General features: G+C 41.6%; 1 protein-coding gene across 1 annotated transcript in view; it reads right to left on the bottom strand.

The window, feature by feature from the left end:
- kif20a (kinesin family member 20A) overlaps positions 1-18,629 on the bottom strand; it is a 42,003-nt gene extending 23,374 nt beyond the window's left edge. The window contains exons 1-7 of the mRNA XM_080201130.1: positions 18,554-18,629; positions 11,302-11,586; positions 7,973-8,092; positions 5,327-5,465; positions 5,037-5,221; positions 2,248-2,365; positions 1,516-1,713 (exon numbers count right to left, since the gene is read on the bottom strand). Of these exons, the coding sequence (XP_080057256.1) occupies positions 1,516-1,713; positions 2,248-2,365; positions 5,037-5,221; positions 5,327-5,465; positions 7,973-8,092; positions 11,302-11,562 (1,021 nt within the window). The 5' untranslated portion in view covers positions 11,563-11,586; positions 18,554-18,629. The remainder of the gene's footprint in view (positions 1-1,515; positions 1,714-2,247; positions 2,366-5,036; positions 5,222-5,326; positions 5,466-7,972; positions 8,093-11,301; positions 11,587-18,553) is intronic.
- Positions 18,630-21,650: the final 3,021 nt, after the last annotated feature.

Raw genomic sequence — 21,650 nt, 5'->3', positions numbered from 1 at the left:
CACCTCATCTTGCATTTAGGTCTTTTATCCATGCTTGAACCAAGGTTGCAATGAGGTCAGAAGCCAAGTGGCTCTGGTGAACCCAAACTTAGAACTAGTGAGCATGTTATTGCTGAATTAAATGCCATTTGATAGCACATTAACAATACTTCCCACCACTTACTGACGATCAAAAGTAAACTGATAGGGCGGTAGGTGGTTTGATTTGTCCAGCCTTTTGTAGACAAGATATACATGGGCAATATTGTGAGGTAGAAACTTGTGTTGTAGATGAACCAGACAGCTTGGTAAGAGATGTGGCTAGTTCTGGAGCACATGTCTGCCAGAATGTCACCAGGACCCATAATCTTTGTAATATCCAGTGCCTTCAGTCATTTCTTGGTATCATATGGAATGAATCAATTTGCTGACTACTGGCATTAATTATCCGGGGGTCCTCAGAAAAAGTTCTGAATGGATCATTCACTCAGTATTCTAGCTGAAGATGGTTGCAGATGCTCCAGCGTTTCTTTTTGCATTGATGTGCTGGGCTCTCCCCTGAGGATGGGATACTTGTGTAACCTCCTTCTCTGCAGTCTTGCCATAGCCACTATGAAGGGTGGTGGACCATTAACCAGAGCTTTCATTGGATTGGTTGGTTGGTTGCACAATCGTTTGTAGTCCAGTACTGTAGCTTCATCAGGTTGACACCTCAATTTTAGATATGCCTAGTGCTTCTCCTGGCTTTCCTGTGCCTGAATCATGGATTGGTTCCCCTAGTTTGATGAAAATGAGAGTGAAGAATATATCAAACGATAAGGCCCAATGCAAGTCTGCTACTGCTGATGGCCCACAATGCTTCAGATGTCCAGTTTTTTGAGTTCCTATATCTGTTCTAAATAAATTCATTTGGAACAGTGGGAGTACTATACAACACGATGGAGATATCTTCAATGTGAATTTGTCATCATTAAGAAAGCGTGGTGATTATGCCTACCAATACTGCCACAGACAGATGCATCTGTGACAGGTGGATCAGTGAGGATGATGGTAAGCAGGCTTTTCCCTCTTGTTGGCTGAATCATCTGTCACAGGCCTAGTCTAGCCTTCAGGGCTCAGCCAGTCAATAGTGGTACTACTGAGCTACTCTTAATGATGGACATTGAAAACCCCACCCCAGAGTACATTCTGTGCCCTCAATGCGTCATACAATTGGTTTTCAAAATGGAAGTATATTGATTCATCAGCTGAGGGACAGCACTTTTGACCTGATACCATGGGGTCTGGGATCAATGTTGAAGACTCAGAGGAACTTTCAATAAACAAGTCAACCCCATAGCCAAGGACAGAGTTATGTGAACATATGAACTCGTCTGCATATGGCACTCGTGCTTTCTCGTCAAGCTACATTTTCAGCTTTTAGTAAATTATAGCACAATCTCTATTTTCATAATGCAAAACACAAAAATACCCAAATCAACACATTGTTCTTTCAAAAATGCAAGCAAAGAGCCATTTGCAGATTAGGGCTAGTACCTTTCACATAGGAATTTCCATTCTTATCCTCACACAGTTTTAAGGTTTGTCGTTTGCGGTTTACCACAGGAGTAGTGTCCAGCAAGTCATAGGTGAGTTCGTTGTAAATCTCAAAGAAGGAGACCCAAATGGAGTAATGTGTGCGCTGTTCCTGACGAAGAATAACTGTATCATGTTCAGCCCAGCGGGATGCAGATTCTGAGACAGCAAAGGAGAGAAAAAGACGGCAGAAATCAGTGAAATCTTAAGCAAACAATTATGCAAATTTCAATTGCATAGCATTACATACAAGTAATTTCAAGTATGCAGACATTTTAAGCAATGCAAAATATTCTTCTAAGTTGTCTCCATTTAATGGATCTGTTCTGGAGACTAACTATAGAGGCCTGATTTGATAACTGGGAAATGCTCCCTGGTGTACTGGTCATTATTTATCCCTGTACCATCAAATCCAATTAATCAGTCTTTTATGTCATTGTTCTGTGGTTTTAAATTGGATACCACAAAATTGTGACTACGCTTCAAAAGGTAGTTATTAAAGCTGTGAAGCATTTTGCAAAGTCCACAAGGATATAAAAGACACTGCATGCTGCAAGCTCCTCTATTACTTTACATGCAGGTTGCCCACATGACCACTTTACAAAGATGAAAATCGGTGAAATTGCTCCAGAATTGAACACTGATCACAAATCTCAATTTGAGCACAATATCCAAAATGAATGACCACTTTACCTTCCAGGTTACTGACGGAGGACATGCTCCCAATGCCACTATCAGAATCACAGCTAAGACCTGCTGTAGGAGTAAATTCTGTGCTGATGTTTTTCTTCTTTGGAGTTTGCAGATCCTCCTAATTAAAGTCAATAATAGAGGAATAAGAATAATCCCACAAATAAAATGTTCAGTTCTGCACAAACATTTAAGTAATTTCTGCCCTAGTACATTAGAAAAGAAATTAAAGAAATTACAAAGAAATTTATAAAGTGAGTTTACACAGTACATTGAAATCAGATTCATCAGAGATTGCAGGAATTCAAGATGGAGGCTCACCAACACTTAAGGACAGATAGGTTGAGCAATAAATGCTACCCTTGTTAACATCAACATCCCATCAAGCAAAGAAGAGTGAGAAACCAAAAGGTGCAATGCATATCTGTATTCAAGTCCAGGATTATTCCATTGTGAATCTTCAGCTGCAGGGATATAAACAATCCACTTATTGTCACTGTAACCAGCCTCAAGAAGGTGGATAAAGGTTATCCTTTCGGAACTATATTCAATATTATTTCTGCTATTCTACACAATGGTGAGGATTCTCCCAGCGCTGCTTGAGTAGCACAGTGGGCCAAGACACATCAGTGACTGGCATCCTGCTGATTGGTTATGTGGGGGGAGAAGGGCCTGGGTGACTCAGCCTTGCACCAGAAATTGGCATAGGGCTGATTACCATGAGAAAAATATCAACCATGGTTGGATGGCGGAGCAGACTCAATGAGTAGAGTGGCCTAGCTCTGCTCCTATGTCTTATACGGAAATTGCCACTTCCATGTGATTGGTAAGCCTGGGACAATAGTCTCCAGGCCCGCTATTGTCTATCCACCACCCCACCCCCCCCACCCGCCCCACCTCACCCCAGGGTTTACAACTGCTCCCTACCAACAGGGACCAGGCACGTTCACCCTATTGGTGAGGACAGATGCCATTGAGGGGGGCACTGCTGGGGGCCGATCGGACTGGTGGGCAAAACGGAGACCTGTTGCACATTCTGCATTTGGATTGGTGGAGAAGGGGCAAACAGTCAGGTCAGCAAATCGGGTGGTCGGCGATGGGGGGGCCTGGGCGCATGTGCCGATCTCTCACTGACAGCTCGGAGCGTGCAGTGACCCACTCAGCATTAAGTTGTCGGCCTCTCTCGTTAGGTGAATGACCTCCTTCTGCACTATAGGGATTCTATGATTCACCCAGGTGACTTAGCCTCCTGGAAACTTATGAAAGTCTCTGTAGAGTAAACAATGGTCATCTTCTCTTGGCAGCTACCTTAGTCACTTGGAGGGCCCTATTTTACCATTTTATCAGCGCTGGGCGAACTTGAAACTGGGAGTATTTCAGATCCGACTTTTAGACCTGTTCTCAGGTGCCCCTATAAGCACTCTGCCTGCAAAAATATCAGCTAGTCTGAATTGTGCTGCACAAGCCTGTGGGTGGGGCTTAACACACCCAAAACTTTGAAGTTTTGATCAGCACCTCCAGCTGCACACACGCAGTTGCTCCACTGCCACATCCCTCCCAGGCCAGATAAAGCCTTCCCCTCACACCCACAAAGATTGTCCCACCCCCACAACATTACTGACTCCCTTATCCCCCCACACCCCAACCATCGAGTCCAATAACAGGCGTGTGCATCCACGCCCCACCCCCCCCCCCCCCCCCAACCACGCACACACACACATCAATGAATCTCAGGCAGAGTGCAAGCGGATCTCCCTTCTCCCTCACTGACCACAGGCACAGTGGCATTGGACCTATCATTTCCCTCCCCCCGCCATCCCCCAACCCAATTTCAAGCAGACAGCCATCGGACACTATGCACTTACCTCCTCACTAGCCCTCACTGATGGAGCCAAATTGGACTTCTATTGAGCATGTCTGTTTTGCGCTGATTCCGATGGACAAACGCAGCGGTAAAGGGGGAAGTGCTGGCAAAGTTGGGCATGCAGCCCATTAAGTCAATTTAAATGCATTTAATTGGCTGTCATGTCCGCTTCGGACACGGTTATTTTGCACCAGAGACAGGTGCAAAGTGATGGTAAAATCGGGTGGTTTCAGTAGCTTCCACAGGAGCACAGTCCTCGTTTTAAGTTACGAACAGGACATGATAGATGTGCATTCGATGGCAGTATCTTTTGACGTACATTCTACTAGAAGTCAGCTAGTTTTTACAAACCATTAAAAACTCATTTTCCTCTATCCAATTTCATTGTTCAATAAATCTGTGACCCAAGTAACAGTTATTAAAAGGCCTCAGAATTTAACATCTCTTTACACTGAACAAAATTCACCATTCGTTTCAGATTAGGTTGCATAGGTGCCTGAACAAAAGGAGAATAGGATATGCAGTCAGAGAAGACACATGGGATTGGGACTACTGCTCATATGGAGAGTAGACATCAGCAGACAGGTAAATCCTATTTTTGGAGTTTCACAAATACAAAGGTCAGTTCAAACTACTTCATATAACTACAAGTAATATATTGTGCTACAAAAAAAGCAAATGTAGATTCAGCATAATAAACACATTCAATGCTTTAGATGTTTTGATGGTGGCAAACATCATGAAAACCCAAAATAGTTTCTCATACAAGATTTTCTGCATTTATATAATCATAGAACATGATTGATAATGAGTTTGCATATTGTGTTTAACATGGAATACCAAACAGCTCACATACAAGGCCTTGCTATTTGCATATTCACACTTAGGCACCATAATCACATGCTTTCAGTAGAAATTCAGCACTGACCTCTCTGACAACACCCAGTAATGAGAGTTTCTTCAGTTCCTCTTGTCTCACCATTTTGTTATCCAGCTTAATTACATCGTTACAGAGGTGAGGCTTCAGGTCCATCCTGGGATATAGTTTTCCCTGGATGCTGCTGAATACTACTGCCAATGATCGAGGGAGAATTCCATTATCACGCCTACTGCCTACAAATGAAAAAGGATCCAATAAATCATACTCTTTGTGCAGTGCACCCAAGCACGTTAGTGTGATAAACCAAGTATATAAAAGCAGACTGAAATGTATTTGACCTTGAATGGTATAGGTTTTTCCAGAGTTTGAGACACCATAGGTATAAACTAAGCAATTCTGTCCCTCCAGTGCATCCTTTACTAAGCTCTTCATGCCAACATCAAAGACCACTTTCTGGCTTGTGTCAGGGCCAAATATCTGAAGGAACAGACAAGATAGATGTTATATGGAATTATGTTAATCAGAACAATACCAAGATTTTGTTTCAAATTATTCATTGTTATGAATGGTTTAATTTTAACACAATGTTGTATTAAGCATCCCTGTGAAAATAATAAAAATGTACAGCTTATGTTAATAGTAGCTTATTACATCAGGATTTCTTAGTTTGCATTGGGTAATGAAGGGAATCTAATATTTTAAAATACAGTGCACGAGACACAGAATATGAGTCATGACACAGACGGTATAGCATGCTTGAGAGGAACATGAGATGGTGAATTTACATCCTCTCCAAGAGAAATATATCGTTCTTTAGGTAAGGAGACTAAAACTGTACATAGTGGTCTCACCAAAGTACTACATAATCACAGTGCTTCCAACAAAGGTTAATATTCCATAAGTCTTCCTAATCTCAGCTGTACCTGCATGTTAACTTTGTGATTCGTGTCCAAGGCCACCTGCGCACATTTTTGAGCTTGTTACTTTTATATAAAAAAATTTCTACTGAAGTGGGCAATTTCACACTTACCCACATTAAATTCGATTTGGCACCTTGCTCAAGTCACTTATCTCTGCAACCTCTTCACAAGCTTACTTTCCACCCTAATTTTGTATCTTTAGAAAACAATTGAGCTCTTCATCCAGGTCATCGATAAGGTCACATAGCTGAGGCCCTTCATGATGTTCCATTAATTATGCAATGCCACCCCAAAAATAATCCTCAAATTCTTGAAATAAAAAAAGCTGGAAAAACTCATCTGGTAGCACTTATGGAGACGCTAACAGAGTTAACTTTAAGTCCAATATGACTTTTCTTCAGAGCTCTTTATTCTTACGCTCTTTTCTATCTGTTAACCAATCAATCCATGCCATTAGTCCCAGTGTTGTATTAGTCTCACACCTTATCAAGCTTGGAAAATTCAAATATACTAAGGTTCCTCCCCTCCCCCCCACCTTATACAGTCATAATGATGGACCAAAACCCCAAATTACATAAAGACATATTGGACTTTTAAATAAGACACACATTTTTAAAAATGGACATGGAAGCCAAAGATGGTTGAGGATGTAAATTCTGAGAATGTAAAATTCAGTAACTGTCTGAGAGACTTGTCTGTGGTAGAGACCCAGTGGAATGTTACACTCCTTCTCAAACAGGCATTTCAAAAGGAAGAAGCCAAGCAAAAGTGAACTGCCATCACCTGTGATGGTAACGAAAGCTGATTATGATCTCAGCAGGAATTGCATTCTGTTTTGTGGGTTTTCCCCCTCCCAGAAATACACAAGATCTGGAATAAAAAGCTTGGTTTGTGGACCAGTGCTGGGCATGTCAGAGTGTGTGACATAAAAAGAAGAAATGCAGCAGCAACTTTTGCAGTTTTAAAAGAAGACCTTGCTCTCTTTCTGATTGTTGAAACAAGTCAAGTCTGCAAAGCCACTACTGAAAATGAAGCAGGACAACTTCTCAGCTAGACTGTAGAACCCTGGAACCTCAAATCTAACTATTCAACTGCTGAAGTCAGTGAGATTTGTGATTTCAGTAGCAAACAGTGAAATGTTTCACCATCTACTCATGGACAAGTCAAAGACTGATCTGTATTTTTTAAATTTATTTTTGGACTCACTCCTCGTTTGTAATCTGTGTGAACGTATACCCATGTGTTTTAATATTTTCCATATTTAGTAGCTAACAGACTCATGTCAAGAAAGCCTGTTTAAATTGCCTTCTTTTAAGGTAGAAATGTGTTGGCACTGGAAAATGTATCCACAAACAAAGGGATCCTGTTGAAGCTATTTTGTTGTGACCCAGGGTGGGGGTGGGTGTTGTTGAATGAAGAAGGGGAATCACTTCATCCTACCTCACCAGGGGCCTAACAATTTGGAGTATTGCACCTGGAACTTAAACCGAGGTTCTGGAAGTTCTGCTGGCCATCAACTAATTGGCAAGAAGCATGGAGTGGAGACGTTTTGAAATAAAAATAAAGATGGAGCGTTTGAATAGGCTTTAAAATCAACCCTCTGCAAAGTGATTGACTCTGTTTATGGGATTTACTATAGGAAAACCTCAGAGCATGAACTCTTGCTTGGCTTTTGGGTTTGGATGAATGGCAGTTGCATTAGGGATGCCGACACTGTCACTTGACAACTGGAAAGACACTAATTCTATCAAAATGTCGTTGGTAATTTGCTGACACTGGGGAGGTCAGAACACAGTGAATGATACAGATGATAATCCGCATTAATGAATATAGTGGATACAGTACATTCACTTGTTTCACTGAACTCTCACATAGCCCAATTACTTTAACCCCCCTTCCCCCAGTGCTGTCTTTTGAATGAAGTTCCCTTGTATCAAAAACAGAAGACAGAGAAAAAGAGAACATGCGAGTTAATTACAATTTAAATGCAACAAAACACTGAAAGCATGGCTCACTTCTGATGATTTTGGTGCAGCTAATTAAAATCTCATTTCTATTTCAAACCTGAGAGAAGGTGAATTTATGCACAGCCTGGCCAATTCCCCGCTCAGAGCTCCGCATGGCAAATGAGTCCTTTGGAGCTTGCAGCACAAGTGTCTCAGAATCCTCAATGTGAACACAACCCTGTTGAGAATTCAGAAATATTCATAATTAAGCAACTGTTTCCAGAATTTAAAGCTAAGAGTATTAAAGATTCAATTAGATTGGGCTCGCTAATTGTAATGCTAATGTGTAACACTAATGTGTAATGCACAACTGACAATCAGGGCAAATGTGAAAGGGCAGAAAGGATACAGTTCAGTTGGTTTCCCTTGGGAAAACAATGCCTCATTTAAATGACTTAGTACTATGGTAAGCACTGACCTTCATGCTTCACATTTGATGAAATAATTTAATAATGCCAGATAGCATGGCACTCAAAAAAATGCTACTGTGCACAAACAGAGCCTCATTAACAGTACAATGAATGAAATATACAACTTGCAGGGAACTAAACCCAAAAGAAAAAGAACAACACAGCATGGGAAACAGGACCTTCGGCCCAACGAGTCCACACTGCCATTTCAACATTGTACGTCCCCTCTTCCACCCATGACCCTTGACTACGCTTATGGCACTCCACATTGGAAACCAGATTGAGGGGAGACTAATTTAGGGACACAATTTGTTACACCAATCAGCCTAAGAGCACATCTTTGGGGTGTGGGAGGAAACCAGAGCACCCGGAGAAAACCCACGCAAGCACAGGGAGAATGCGCAAACTCCCACAGACATTGGCCCAAATCCATGTGTCGGCACAGCAAACAGTAATAGTCACTGAACTGTCGTGTTGCCCATCAACAGGTCCAGTTTAAGCGTACACTAACGACGTGAAGCACTAGGTTACTCTTGAAACATCCAAGAGCAGCCCTCACATGACTCACCGCGTGTATGCCTTTGTATAAAGGTAACAATTAATTATGGGCCAATAAAACAAACTGTCCTCTGGCTTGTCAAAATATAGCTACTTGCATGTTGTAAGGTTACTTCCAAGTGCCTGGCTAGCGATAGCCCCAGACTTAATTTATATTGAATCCTCTTATTTAGTGGCGAGGCTGGTTACCAGTGTTGTGACGGAAGATATATTGGCAACGTTGAAAAACCTGAGGGGGGATAAGTCCCCTGGGCCAGATGGGATACATCCTAGAATACTGTGGGAGGCAAGGGATAAGATTGCAGAGCCTTTAGCTTTGATCTTTGGATCCTCACTGTCCACGGGAATTGTGCCAGAGGACTGGAAAGTGGCGAAGGTTGTTCCTCTCTTCAAGAAAGGAAATAGGAATGACCCTGGTAATTATAGGCCAGTTAGTCATACTTGGTGGTTGGTAAGTTAATGGAAAGGGTCCTGAGAGATAGGATTTATGACCATTCGGAAAGATGCAGTTTAATCCAGGATCGTCAGCATGGTTTCATAAGGGGTAAGTCCTGCCTCACAAATTTGACTGAATTCTTTGAGGAGATAACTAAGTGTGTGGACGAAGGTAGAGCAGTTGATGTCATATACATGGATTTTAGTAAAGCATTTGTTAAGGGTCCCCATGGTAGGCTCATAAAGATGATAAGGATGTGTGGGATAAAAGGAAATTTAGTCGATTGGATAAGTAACTGGCTGTCTCATAGAAGACAGAGGGTGATGGTGGAAGGAAAATTTTCAGACTGGGAGGTTAGTTACTAGCGTTGTAGCACAGAGGTCAGTGCTGGGTTCTCTGCTATTTGTGATTTTTATCAATGACTTGGAAGAGGGAACTGAAGGTGGATTAGTAAATTTGTTGATGACACCAAGATTGGTGGAGTAGTGGATGAGGTGGAGGGCTCTTGCAGGCTGCAAAGAGACATTGATAGGATGGAGAGCTGGGCCAAAAAGTGGCAGATGGAGTTTAACCCTGATAAGTGTGAGGTGATTCATTTTGGTAGGACAAACTTGAATGCAGATTACAAGGTCAACGGCAGGGTTCTGAGGAGTGTGGAGGAACAAAGAGCTTGGGGTTCATATCCACAGATCTCTGAAGATTGCCAGTCAAATGGATAGAGCCGTGAAGAAGGCTTATAGTGTGTTAGCGTTTATTAACAGGGGTTTGAGTTTAAGAGCCGTGGGGTTATGCTGTAACTACACCGGACCTTGGTGAGACCACATTTGGAATATTGTGTTCAGTTCTGGTCACCTCACTATAAAAAGGATGTGCAAGTATTGGAGAGAGCACAGAGAAGATTTACCAGGATGCTGCCTGGTTTGGAGGTAGGTCTTATGAGGAAAGGTTGAGGGAGCTGGGGCTTTTCTCTTTGGAGCGGAGGAGGATGAGAGGCAACTTCATAGAGGTTTATAAGATGATGAGGGGATTGATAGTCTCTGCATGTCCACTCTATTTCCTCGTGTGGATGTAGCTGTTACTAAGGGGCATAACTATAAGGTTCATGGTGGGAGATATAGGAGGGACGTCTGAGGTAGATTCTTCACTCAGGGTGGTTGGGGTGTGGAATAGACTGCCTGCTCTGATAGTAGAGTCAGACACTTTAGGAACTTTCAAGTGGCTATTGGATAGGCACATGGAGCACACCAGAATTATAGGGAGTGGACATAGCTTGGCACAACATTGAGGGCCGAAGGGCCTGCACTGTGCTGTAATGTTCTATGTTCTATTTTAACTCATGTTCCCAGATTAGATTGGATGGGTAGATGATTACTCAAAGGAGCTGAAGTAATAGGGGAAAAACAGGATAGGCAAAATGTGATTACAACTATTTTCTTGTGTAGAGGATTAATGCCAATACTGCCCGATTGGCCAAATAGAAGTCACGATAGAAACAGACTGTACCAAGTTAACGTGAAACGGAGCACTCAGCAGAGTCTTAAAAACAGATTGGAAGAAAACAGTTACAATATTTCTAATTTGAAAGAGATATAGAAAAGATTGATAGAGGAAATTATATTGGGAAAAATGCATATTCACAACCGCAAGGCAACCAGCAATTAGCTTTACAATAAAGTACATTTGATGTGTTGCTACTGTTGTAACGTAGGAAATGCAGCAGCCAAACTGCACACAGGAAGGTCCCACAAAGATCAATGCAAATGACCAGATGGTCAGTTTTAGTGGCATTCTTTCAGGGATAAATGTTGACCAATACACTCATGTTCATCTTAAAGTACTGGTAAGGGATACTTTATGTCTACCTGAAAAGATAGATGAGGCCTCTGTTTAATGTCTCATCTAATGAAATTAAAACACAGTGATCGTTGAATGGAATTGAAAAGAATGTTATAAAATGAAACCTTTCAGTAGTCTGCCACTAACCTGTGATTCTCCCTTCTCAAGCTCGTTCTCAGTGAATGGTCTAACCCGGAGGTAAACCTTCACTCTATCTTCTGGAGATGTCTCCACAGGATTTTGCCCTGCATCGTGGCAATTTGGTGTGTTGGTTCCTGGTGAGATGACAGAGAGTTCTGGCAACAATTGCTTGCTCACAACGTTCATTGCATCGACAGCAGTTGACTCCCAAACACCAACCTCCTCATCATCGGAGAGTCCATTTGGAGAAATTAGTCCTGTGGCCATTTCTTTTACAGCTTTGTCCCTGCACTGAAATACAAATAGTACAATCAAAATCCTGCCTCACAACATTTCATGTTTTTTCTTAGCAAGTTCCAGAGTGCAGAAAATAGCTTTACAAAATTTAATCTTAATCCATGAATGATGGATTATAAAATAGCTTTGTACAATATTATATTCATTCAAAGGATATGGATGTCACTGGCAAAGCCAAGATCAATTCCCATCACTGTACAACTGAGTGGCTATCCTGACCATTCCAGAACATGGTGAAATGTCAACAACATTGCTGCAAATCTAGAGTCACCTTTGGGTCAAAGCAGGCAAACACTGCAAATAGTCTTCCCCAGAGCGACACTACTGAACCAAGTGAATTTTAACAACAACCTGTGAGTTTCAGTCACCATTTGTCATTATTTGTTTCTTTTTTATTCTATATTTATTTAATTTGCCACCTATGGCAGATTCCTATTTATTGACTACAGCTCAGCCTTCAACATTATTATTCCCACGAAACTCATCTCCAAACTCCATGGCCTGGGCCTTGGCACCTCCGTCTGTGACTAAACATAGAACATAGAACATTACAGCGCAGTACAGGCCCTAGATCCTGAACTTCCAAACTCACAGATCACAATCAGCAAGGATAGACAACAACAGCTCCTCCACAATCATCCTCAACACTGCCCCACAAGGTTGTGTTCTCAGCCTCCAAATATACTCCTTATATTCCTATGTGGACAAAGTCTCCTCCAATGCAATTTTCAAGTTTACTGATAACACCACCATAGTGCGTCGCATCTCAAACAATGAGACAGAGTACAAGAATGAGATAGAGAATTGACTGAAGTGGTGTGACAACAATAATCTCTCCCTCAATGTCAACAAAACGAAGGAGATTGTCATCAACTTCAAGAAGCGTGAAGGAGAACATGCCCCTGTCTATATCAACGGGGATGAAATAGAAAGGGTCAAGAGCTTCAAACTTTTAGGTGTCCAGATCATCAACAACCGGTCCTGGTCTCCCACATGCTGACACTATAGTTAAGAAAGCCCACCAACTACTTTCTCAGATGACTAAGGAAATTCGGCATGTCAGTACGACTCTCACCAACTTTTACAGATGCACCATAGAGAGCGTTCTTTCTGGTTGTATCACAGTCTGGTATGGCTTCTGTTCTGCTCAAGTCCGCAAGGAATGACAAGAAGTCATGAATGTAGCCCAATCCATCATACAAACCAGCCTCCCGTCCATTGACTGTCTACATTTCTTGCTGCCTTGGCAAAGCAGCCAGCATAATTAAGGACCCCATGCACCCCAGACATTCTCTCATAGAACATAACAGCTCAGAACAGGCCCTTCGGCCCACGATGTTGCACTAACCAGTTAAAAAACAATGACCCTCTAACCTAAACCAATCCCTTTCCATCCATAAACCTATCCACAGATCTCTTAAACGCCCCCAAACTAGGCACATTTACAACTACAGCAGGCAGGGCATTCCAATCCTTCACCACCCTCTGGGTAAAGAACCTACCCTGACATCCGTCCTATAACTACCCCCCCCCCCTTAATTTAAAGCCATGCCCCCTCGTGCTAGCTTTCTCCATCCGAGGAAAAAGGCTATCACTGTCCACCCTATCTAAACCTCTAATCATCTTATATGTTTCAATAAGATCCCCTCTTAGCCGCCTTCTTTCTAACGAAAACAACCCCAAATCCCTCAGTCTCTCCTCATAGGACCTCCCCTCCATACCAGGCAACATCCTGGTAAACCTCCTCTGCACCCTCTCCAAAGCCTCCACATCCTTCCTATAATGTGGGGACCAGAACTGCACACAATACTCCAAGTGCGGTCGCACCAGAGTTGTGTACAGTTGCAACATGACGCTGCGACTCCTAAATTCAATCCCCCTACCAATAAACGCCAAGACACTGTATGCCTCCTTAACAACCTTATCTACTTGATTCTCTCTTCCACCTTCTTCCACCAGGAAACAGATACAAGTCTGGGGTCACGTACCAGACTCAAGAACAACTTCTTCATTGCTGACGTCAGACTTTTAAATGGACTTACCTTGCATTAATTTGATCTTTCTCTAAACCCTAGCTATGTCTGTAACAATACATTCTGCACTCTCTCATTTCCTTCTCTATGAACGGTATGCTTTTCGCTATTAATACATGTGACAATAATAAATCAAAATCAAATGTAAAATCCTCAGCTGCCCTGGTGATACTTAAACTCGCCTTTCTGGAGCATTAGTCCAGACCTCAAGATTAATAGCTCAGTAGCATAACCATTATATTTCCAATTTCCCAAAAATCCTGATAAGGGAGAGGAAATGAGAGGTACTCAATAAGTACTTTGCACCTGCCCTCACCAAAGAAAAGGATGAAGTTAATACCACAGCAGGGAAGAAGATATTTGATAGGATAAAAATAGCTAAGAGGTGGTGAGGAATAGTTTGGCATTGCTCATAGTTAACAAATCATTGAGTCAAGATGGAATGCATCCTAAATTGTTTATAAAAAAAAGCAAGGGTGGTGATAGCAGAAACTTTTGATCACAATCTTTCAATCTGATATCACTGGATCTGGGGGTAGTGCTAGAGTGCAGGAGGGCTGGTAATATTGCCATTAAATAAAATGAGGGGATAAACCTGGCCATTCAACCTAATGCCAGGGGTGGGATAATCACATATGACTATTGTCAAGGACAAGATTAATTCTCACTTGGAAGAGAATGAATTAATAAGATGCAATCCAGACAGATCAGTTAAAGACATTGCATCTGACTAACCTGATTAAAACACTACTCGCGTGATGAAAGGCAAAGTGAATTGAATATGTAATTGACTAAGGAACAGGAGGTGGAGAGGATTGGTGAACAGAAGCTTGCCTGACCAACGAGAAAAATACATGACTGTTCCCCTTAAGATTACTACTTCATTGTTCTAGATGACTTTCACTTGGGCTTAGGGAGTAAAATTTTGAAGTTTCAGGAAGATATAACAAATGGCTATATAATAAAGAGGAGCTTTGTAGCAGATCTTGGGAAGATACACTGGTGAAATGGGCAGACACAATGCAATAAAATGCAATTTGTAGCAAGGTAGTATAACAATTTTGAGAGAGCAGGGGGATTCATTCATAAATGTTTGAAGGTGACAGAGCAAATTAATGAAGTGGCTAAGGAAATGTTACCAGATATTTGGGCTTCCAATATAAAAACAAGTCATTCTAACTTTTACAAATCACAGACTGAACCTCAGCTGGAACACTGTATACAACCATAGGCAACACACTTTAGGAAGGAGAAGGAACAGAGAGTTTACCAGGATGAGAGACTGCAGCAATGCAAAGATTGGAGACATCAGGATTTTTTTTCTTTTTTAAAAACAGAAGGTTAAGGAGAAATCCAAATAGAGGTATTCAGGATTACAATGGAGCAAATAGAAAACCAGTTTCAACTGGCAAGTGGTCAGTACCCAGCAGTCATAGAGATTTGAAGTAATTGCCAAAAAAAACGAGAAGGAGAAATGGCATTTGTCACAGACAGTTAAGAAGTGGGACAAACTGTCTGAAATTATAATGGAAGCAAATTACACAGGAACTTTCAAAAGGCAGGGCTGAGGGAGAAAGCAGGAATGTTTTGATTTGATTTATTGTCACATTAATTAGTATACATTTACAAGTCTAAACCCTCTCAATCTCAGTCCTCATCATTCCAGATATACTGAATATTTAAATGACAATTATTGCATAAAGTAAAGTTACGTTAACATTAAAGTGCAAGAGGCTACTGGGGTCAGCAGAATAATTTCCAAATGATTTTCAGATGTTTGTAAAAATTTTACAGTTCTCAGCCAGAATGAGACAAAGGGAAACAATGGAGCTGATCTGCATTCTTCATAAAACTTGTTTAACTAACTCGTTGGATTTCAGTGGACTGGACCAGGCTTTCCATTTGCCAGTAATCCAAACAACCAAATTCAAATTCTGACCCACATAAAGAATGCTCTCATTTACTCCAGATGTTAAATATAGTGACTTCACATCCAAGTCTTTGGAGTGAAACCAGATGTTGTTTGGTTTGTTTACATCAACCATCACACAAGCAAGGATTAAAAGTTAAAGTTTATTTATTAGTCACAAGTATATTTACATTTACTGTGAAAAGGAGCAGACACCAGACAATAGCTACATCCTGAACACTACTCCAGAAAACAAATTTCACTTTATCCACACAAAAAAAGGTTTCAAAGAGAAAGCAGTAATTTGATGTCATGCGAAGAGATCGTTAGGAGAATTCCATCACTAGGGCCTCTAACACTGCCTGCTGTGAATGCACACAAAAAAAAGCTTCGGACGTTTGAAGTTTTGCCCCTTGTCCACAGTGTAAGGTTGTCATTAACTTCCAGCTAATGATCTCTGCGGTGCAGTAAAGGGCTGCCTCAGCTAACGAGCAAACATCGACTTTGACACTGCTTTTAACTAATGCCAAAGCTACAGCACAGAAATATGCTGCCACAGGAAAACAAACCATTCACAATTGACAAAATTACTGCTTGTTTTCTCAGCTAAAACTGAAAATACAAATGACATATGAAATAAAAACAAAGATTACAAAAATATCCTTCAGGGCTTTTAAAATCCAATGGACTTTCATTATCCAACTCATCATCATCCCTATTTATTCACACTAGTTTAGTTTACATTTAATCATATAATTAGTTTTAATATTTTAACATTATACCCAAAGCTATGCGAGTTGCCTCCTCCTCAATATCCCATGCTTTTCAAGCAATGTATTATTTTTCCAAAACACAACCACTATTGGGTAGCTAGTTATCACTGGCAAGACCCCACAAGCAACACAAATTCAAAAATAATAAATGCTCAAGGCCAGGCAGCATCTGTGGAGGAGAAAAGTAAGGTTAATGTTCCAGGTTGATGATGAATTGTCAAAATAATAGATGAACTGACTAATGGTGCTTTAGGGAGAAATGGTGACAAAGACAAGAAATAAGCTGGCTTTGCACACAAAAGAAATGCTGACAAAGTTCATTCCTGGTAGATGGTTTGCATTCTTGAAAACAAAACTATGTACATGAAAGAATTTGTATGTGAATGATCATTCAATAATAATTGCTGTACACAAAATTAGAAATATCTGGTAAACTCTTCAGTTATAAAAGTTTGAAAAGATACAATAGGTTTAAACCAGGAAAAGGTAACTTCAATCACAAATTGCAAACATGCTAGGAACACCATGGGACAATACATACTTGTTTTGATTAATCTCAAACAATCAAACAACAAAAAATTGCATAATTTTATTACTTAAAACTGATTAATTCAGACCAAAACTAAGCAATATTGGATTTTAGAAACTGTTGCACTTCATTTTCTTTTCAGAAGTGTCAGGAGATTGACCTCATGTGCCATTCTATCCGTTATTTTTAAAGATAGGCATCAGATGCCAGTCTCATCATGCTAATACAACCACACACCATGTACTAGCTGGAAGGGGGCTGGGGAGTCGGGGGGTGGGGGGGGGAAGCGGTCTTCACTTAACAGCATATTAGTTGATTTGCCCTGCAGGTCCTGTGGTCACCCAAAGTCCTCATCTGTAAAAACATCTTTTGGATGCCAAAACTAAAGCTATTTTGTAATGCAGCCAGACACCAAAAGGAGCAAAATTTCATTATTTTAGAGTCAACACTAGAAGTGTAAACCATCAATTTGTATATAGCAGAAAATTGTCAGCATGCTGCCCATAATTTTCAACACAATTACAATGAACATTCAGAAAAAATATAGGCAGCATGCCCAAGATTTGCTGATAGGATTAGCCAGCAGGCAAGACTCTCTGAGGACGTAAATTCAGAAAACCAGAGCGAGTGCCTCTTTATATCTTAGCACAAATAAAAAACACTGCCTCAGGGCAAAGTGGTTAAAGTCAAATGAATTCTATCATAGATTACTTCCTTCCCTTTTTCCAGTGGTGGCCCCTCTTCATTAAATTGTTTACCTATGCTGTGCAAGATCACCTCCGCTGGGGGGCTTGCAGTTACTAATTTTGAAGGTTTTAAAAATTAGAATCCCTGGAAATATCACCTACAGTGATAAAATAAATTTTAAATATACCCCAAAATCACCACTCAAAACACTAGGCAAACTATCAAACAACACAGTAGTTATATTACTGGACTGGCGAACAAGAGAGCAAGACTGCTGATCAGCAGGATGCAGTGATCCCACCATGCCACATTAAGATTTGACTTCAGTTTATAAAAAGTAGAAACAAAATAAGCAATCAGATTGTCAGCTGCCTTTTAGGAAACCTGCTGTCTTCGTCTTATCTGGCTTATACATACTTCCACTCACAAAGCAAAACACTTTTGGTTGTTAATTACTCTCCAAAATCAAAACATCTCCCTCATGGTTCATTCAGATCCACTACCACCTCAGAAAATAAGCATGGGCATAAATGCCAGCCTTGAACACATCAGGCAGCACAGTGGCAAGCACTGCTGCCTCACAGCACCAGGGAGCAAGTTCAATTTCCAGTTTGAAATGCCTGTCTGTGCAGAGTCTGTATGATGATCCCCAGTGCCGAATGGACAAACATGCCAGACGTACCGGGCGAGGGCAAATCCCCATCCCTTCCGAAAATTAAAAAAATGCAGCTTGCTCTTTCTGCGGCTGTTGATCAAGCTGCAGGAAGGTCATTTATTTTTCTCCTCAGGAGAAATGGTGGTGTGTGGGGTGGAGTGCTGCGATAGACCATCATGTGAACCTGCAGCAACACTGCTATGGGAAGGGTGGGTGCTTGCTGCACCAGGGACCGGGCCCAGCCCGATAGCTCTCAGACAGTAAAGCCTGTGGTAGTGATCGGGGTATATCGTGTGTCTGTGTGCGAGGGGAGGGGAGTGCGACCTAGTCCGGTTAACGCCAACTAGCCGCCCCCTCCGGGGTATTCGCACTAACCTGTAACCGCAGCCTCTCCTGTCTGCTCTGAATTAAGGATGACTTGAGACTGCCTTAATGCACAACTACACACGCCCCGCTCACCAACGACTCCCTGTTTTCAAATAGCGCGCCGCGAGCACCTTCCAATCGCCATCCACGTACCGGTGACCTCACTTCGCATGCGCGCCGCCAGGCTGTGACTATTCCAGTGCCGCCATGTTTCGTCCGGGCAGAAAAGGGGTTGGCTTCTGCGACTGCGCGGTTCCACGGCTCCTTCCCCAGAGGCTGCCCACGCGGTTCAGCAATTCGCGCGTGCGCAGTTACAGCACCAGCCACTATTATGAGACTGGAAGGGTTGGGTTGGGGAAGGATGTTTCTTTGGCTGGACAGGGTCAAGAATCAGCGACACAAGCTCAGAATAAGGAGTAAATCATGTAGAACTGGAATGAGGAGGAATGTCTTCACTCAGGGAATGGTGGATCTTTGGAATGTTCTGCCCCAGAGCCCTGTGGATGTTCAGTTGTTGGATCTTTTCAAGACTGTGATGGATAGATGTCTATACATCAGGGGATGTGGGTATAGTTCAGGAAAATTATGTTGAAGTAGTAGGTTAACCATTATTGCATTGAATGGTAGAGTGGAGTCAAAGGACTGAATGGCCTATTCTTGTCCCTATTTCTTATGTTATTTTCATTGTGCCACTTTCTATTAATTATTTGTAGTAAAGCAGGTTATAAGATCATGAGAAACAGGCACAGGGGTACACTATTCAGCACCTCAAGCAGCTCTGCCATTCAGTAAGATCATTGCTGATTTGATTGTGGTTTTAACTCCACTTTTTCGCCTATCCTCCATAATGTTTGACTTACTTGTCGATCATCTATCTAACTCAGTTTTTAATATATTCAATGATCCAACCTCTACTGCTCTCTGCGAAAGAGAACTCCAATAAGAAACAACCCTCTGAGAGAAGTAATTCCCCCACATCTTTGATTTATGTGGGAGCTAAAACCTTTATTTTCAAACTGAGTCTCATAGCAGGTTGACATTAATTTTGAAAATGTTGTTAATTTTCCTTCAAGGACATAGATATAGCAATTCTCCCAAGAATTTTCATTGTTTACTTAATAAATGAGGTGACTCTTTTAAAACCAGAAAAAATGCAGTTTACACATCACCTGTTGTTTTATATCCAGGATGGTCAACTTGAGACACATGTGTCCTGGCTCAAGGTATTTGTGTTAAAGGTGTTTTGGGAAGATTATTCCTGCAGTGTCATTGGATATTCCTTATATTATCAGGTGGCTACACAGTACTCCAAATGGAACCAGGCTGGAGCCTTATACAATCTCAGAAGTACATCTCTGCTCTTGTATTCTAGCCCTCTCGACATAAATGCTAACATTGCATTTGCCTTCCTAACTGTCGACTGAACCTGCATATTAATCTTGAGAGAATCCTGAACAATGATTCCTAAGTCCCTTTGTGTTTCCGATTTCCTAAGGCACACCACTAGTCACCAGCTGTCATTCTGAAAAAGACCTCTTTATCCCCACTCTCTGCCTTCTGCCAATCAGCCAATCTTCTCTTCATGCCAGAATCTTACCCTTAACATCATGGGCACTTATTTAACAGTCTCCTATGTCAAAGGCCTTCTGGAAATCTAAATAAATCACATCCACTGTCTCTCCTTTATCTAACTTTCTTGTTACTTGCTCAAAGAACAGATTTGTCAGACATGGCCTTCCCTTGACAAAGCCGTGCTGACTCAGTCCTACTTCATCATGCACTTCCAAGTACTCTGTGAACTGATCTTTAACAATGGATGCTAAAATCTTGCCAATGATCGAAGTCAGGCTAAACGGACTATAATTTCCCATCTGCTGCCTCACTCCCTTTTTAAACAGTGATGTTACATTAGCTATTTTCCAGTCCTCTGGTACCCTCCTTGCCTCCAGTGATTCCTGAAAGATCACCACCAACGCCTCCACAATTTCCTCAACTATCTCTTTTAGAACCCTGGGTGTAGTCTATCCAGTCCAGGTGATTTATCCCCTTCAGACTTGTTTGTTTCCCCAGAACCTTTTCCTTAGTGATGGCCACTACACTCACCTGTGTCCCTGGAGCTCTGGCATCCCACCAAATCTTGTTTGTCCATTTAACTGGTCCTTACCGACATTGGCTATAGGTCCCCTAACGATCAAATTTAAAATATTAGGCTATCAACTAATATTCGCTACAAACCCATAGACTCCCGCAGCTATCTTAACTATACTTCCTCACACTCTGCTTCATGTAAGAACTTCATTCCATTCTACCAGTTTCTCTATGTCTATTGCATCCAGTATGATGATGCAACTTCTCACACCAGTGCTGCAGATATGTCTTCCTTTTTCCTTAGATGAAGATTCTCACCCGGCATGATTGACAGGACTGTTCTACTGTGTCTGATGCATTTCGAGTACTTCTGTTTTTACCTGTTCCCCTCTTCCTCATCTTCCACCCCACCAGCTCTATTCAATGAACCATTCTCCACCATTTTTGCCAGCTCTGGAAGATGCCACCAACAAACAGATCTCCCTTTCCCCTTTCAGCATACTGAGGGGACAGTTTCCTCTTCAACACCCTTCTACACTCTTGAGCCACTTTCAACACCCTCTCCCTTCCCCACCACATCTTTCCATGCCAGCACAGGCGTTGCAACACCTGTCTTTTCACATGCCTCCTTTTCACCATTCAAGACCCCAAACACTCCTTCCAAGTGAAGTAGTGACTTAACTGCACTTCTTTCAAGTTAGTGTGCTATATTCACAATGTGATCTCCTCTACATTGGGGAGACCAAATGGAGACTAGGTAACCTTTTTGCAGAATGCCTCCGTTCAGTCTGGAAGTATAACCCTTTTGATTTGATTTGATTTATTATTGTCACATGTATTAACATACAGTGAAAAGTATTGTTTCTTGCGCACTCTACAGACAAAGCTTACCATTCATAGAGAAGGAAGCGAGAGAGTGCAGAATGTAGTGTTACAATCATAGCTAGGGTGTAGAGAAAGATCAACTTAATGCAACGTAAGTCCATTCAAAAGTCTGATGGCAGCAGGGAAGAAGCTG

Source organism: Carcharhinus amblyrhynchos, chromosome 13, assembly GCF_965287045.1.
Source record: "Carcharhinus amblyrhynchos chromosome 13, sCarAmb.v2.hapA, whole genome shotgun sequence".
Taxonomy (NCBI): domain Eukaryota; kingdom Metazoa; phylum Chordata; class Chondrichthyes; order Carcharhiniformes; family Carcharhinidae; genus Carcharhinus; species Carcharhinus amblyrhynchos.
Note: the sequence above shows the minus strand (reverse complement) of the source record. Positions and strands in the feature narration are given on the sequence as shown.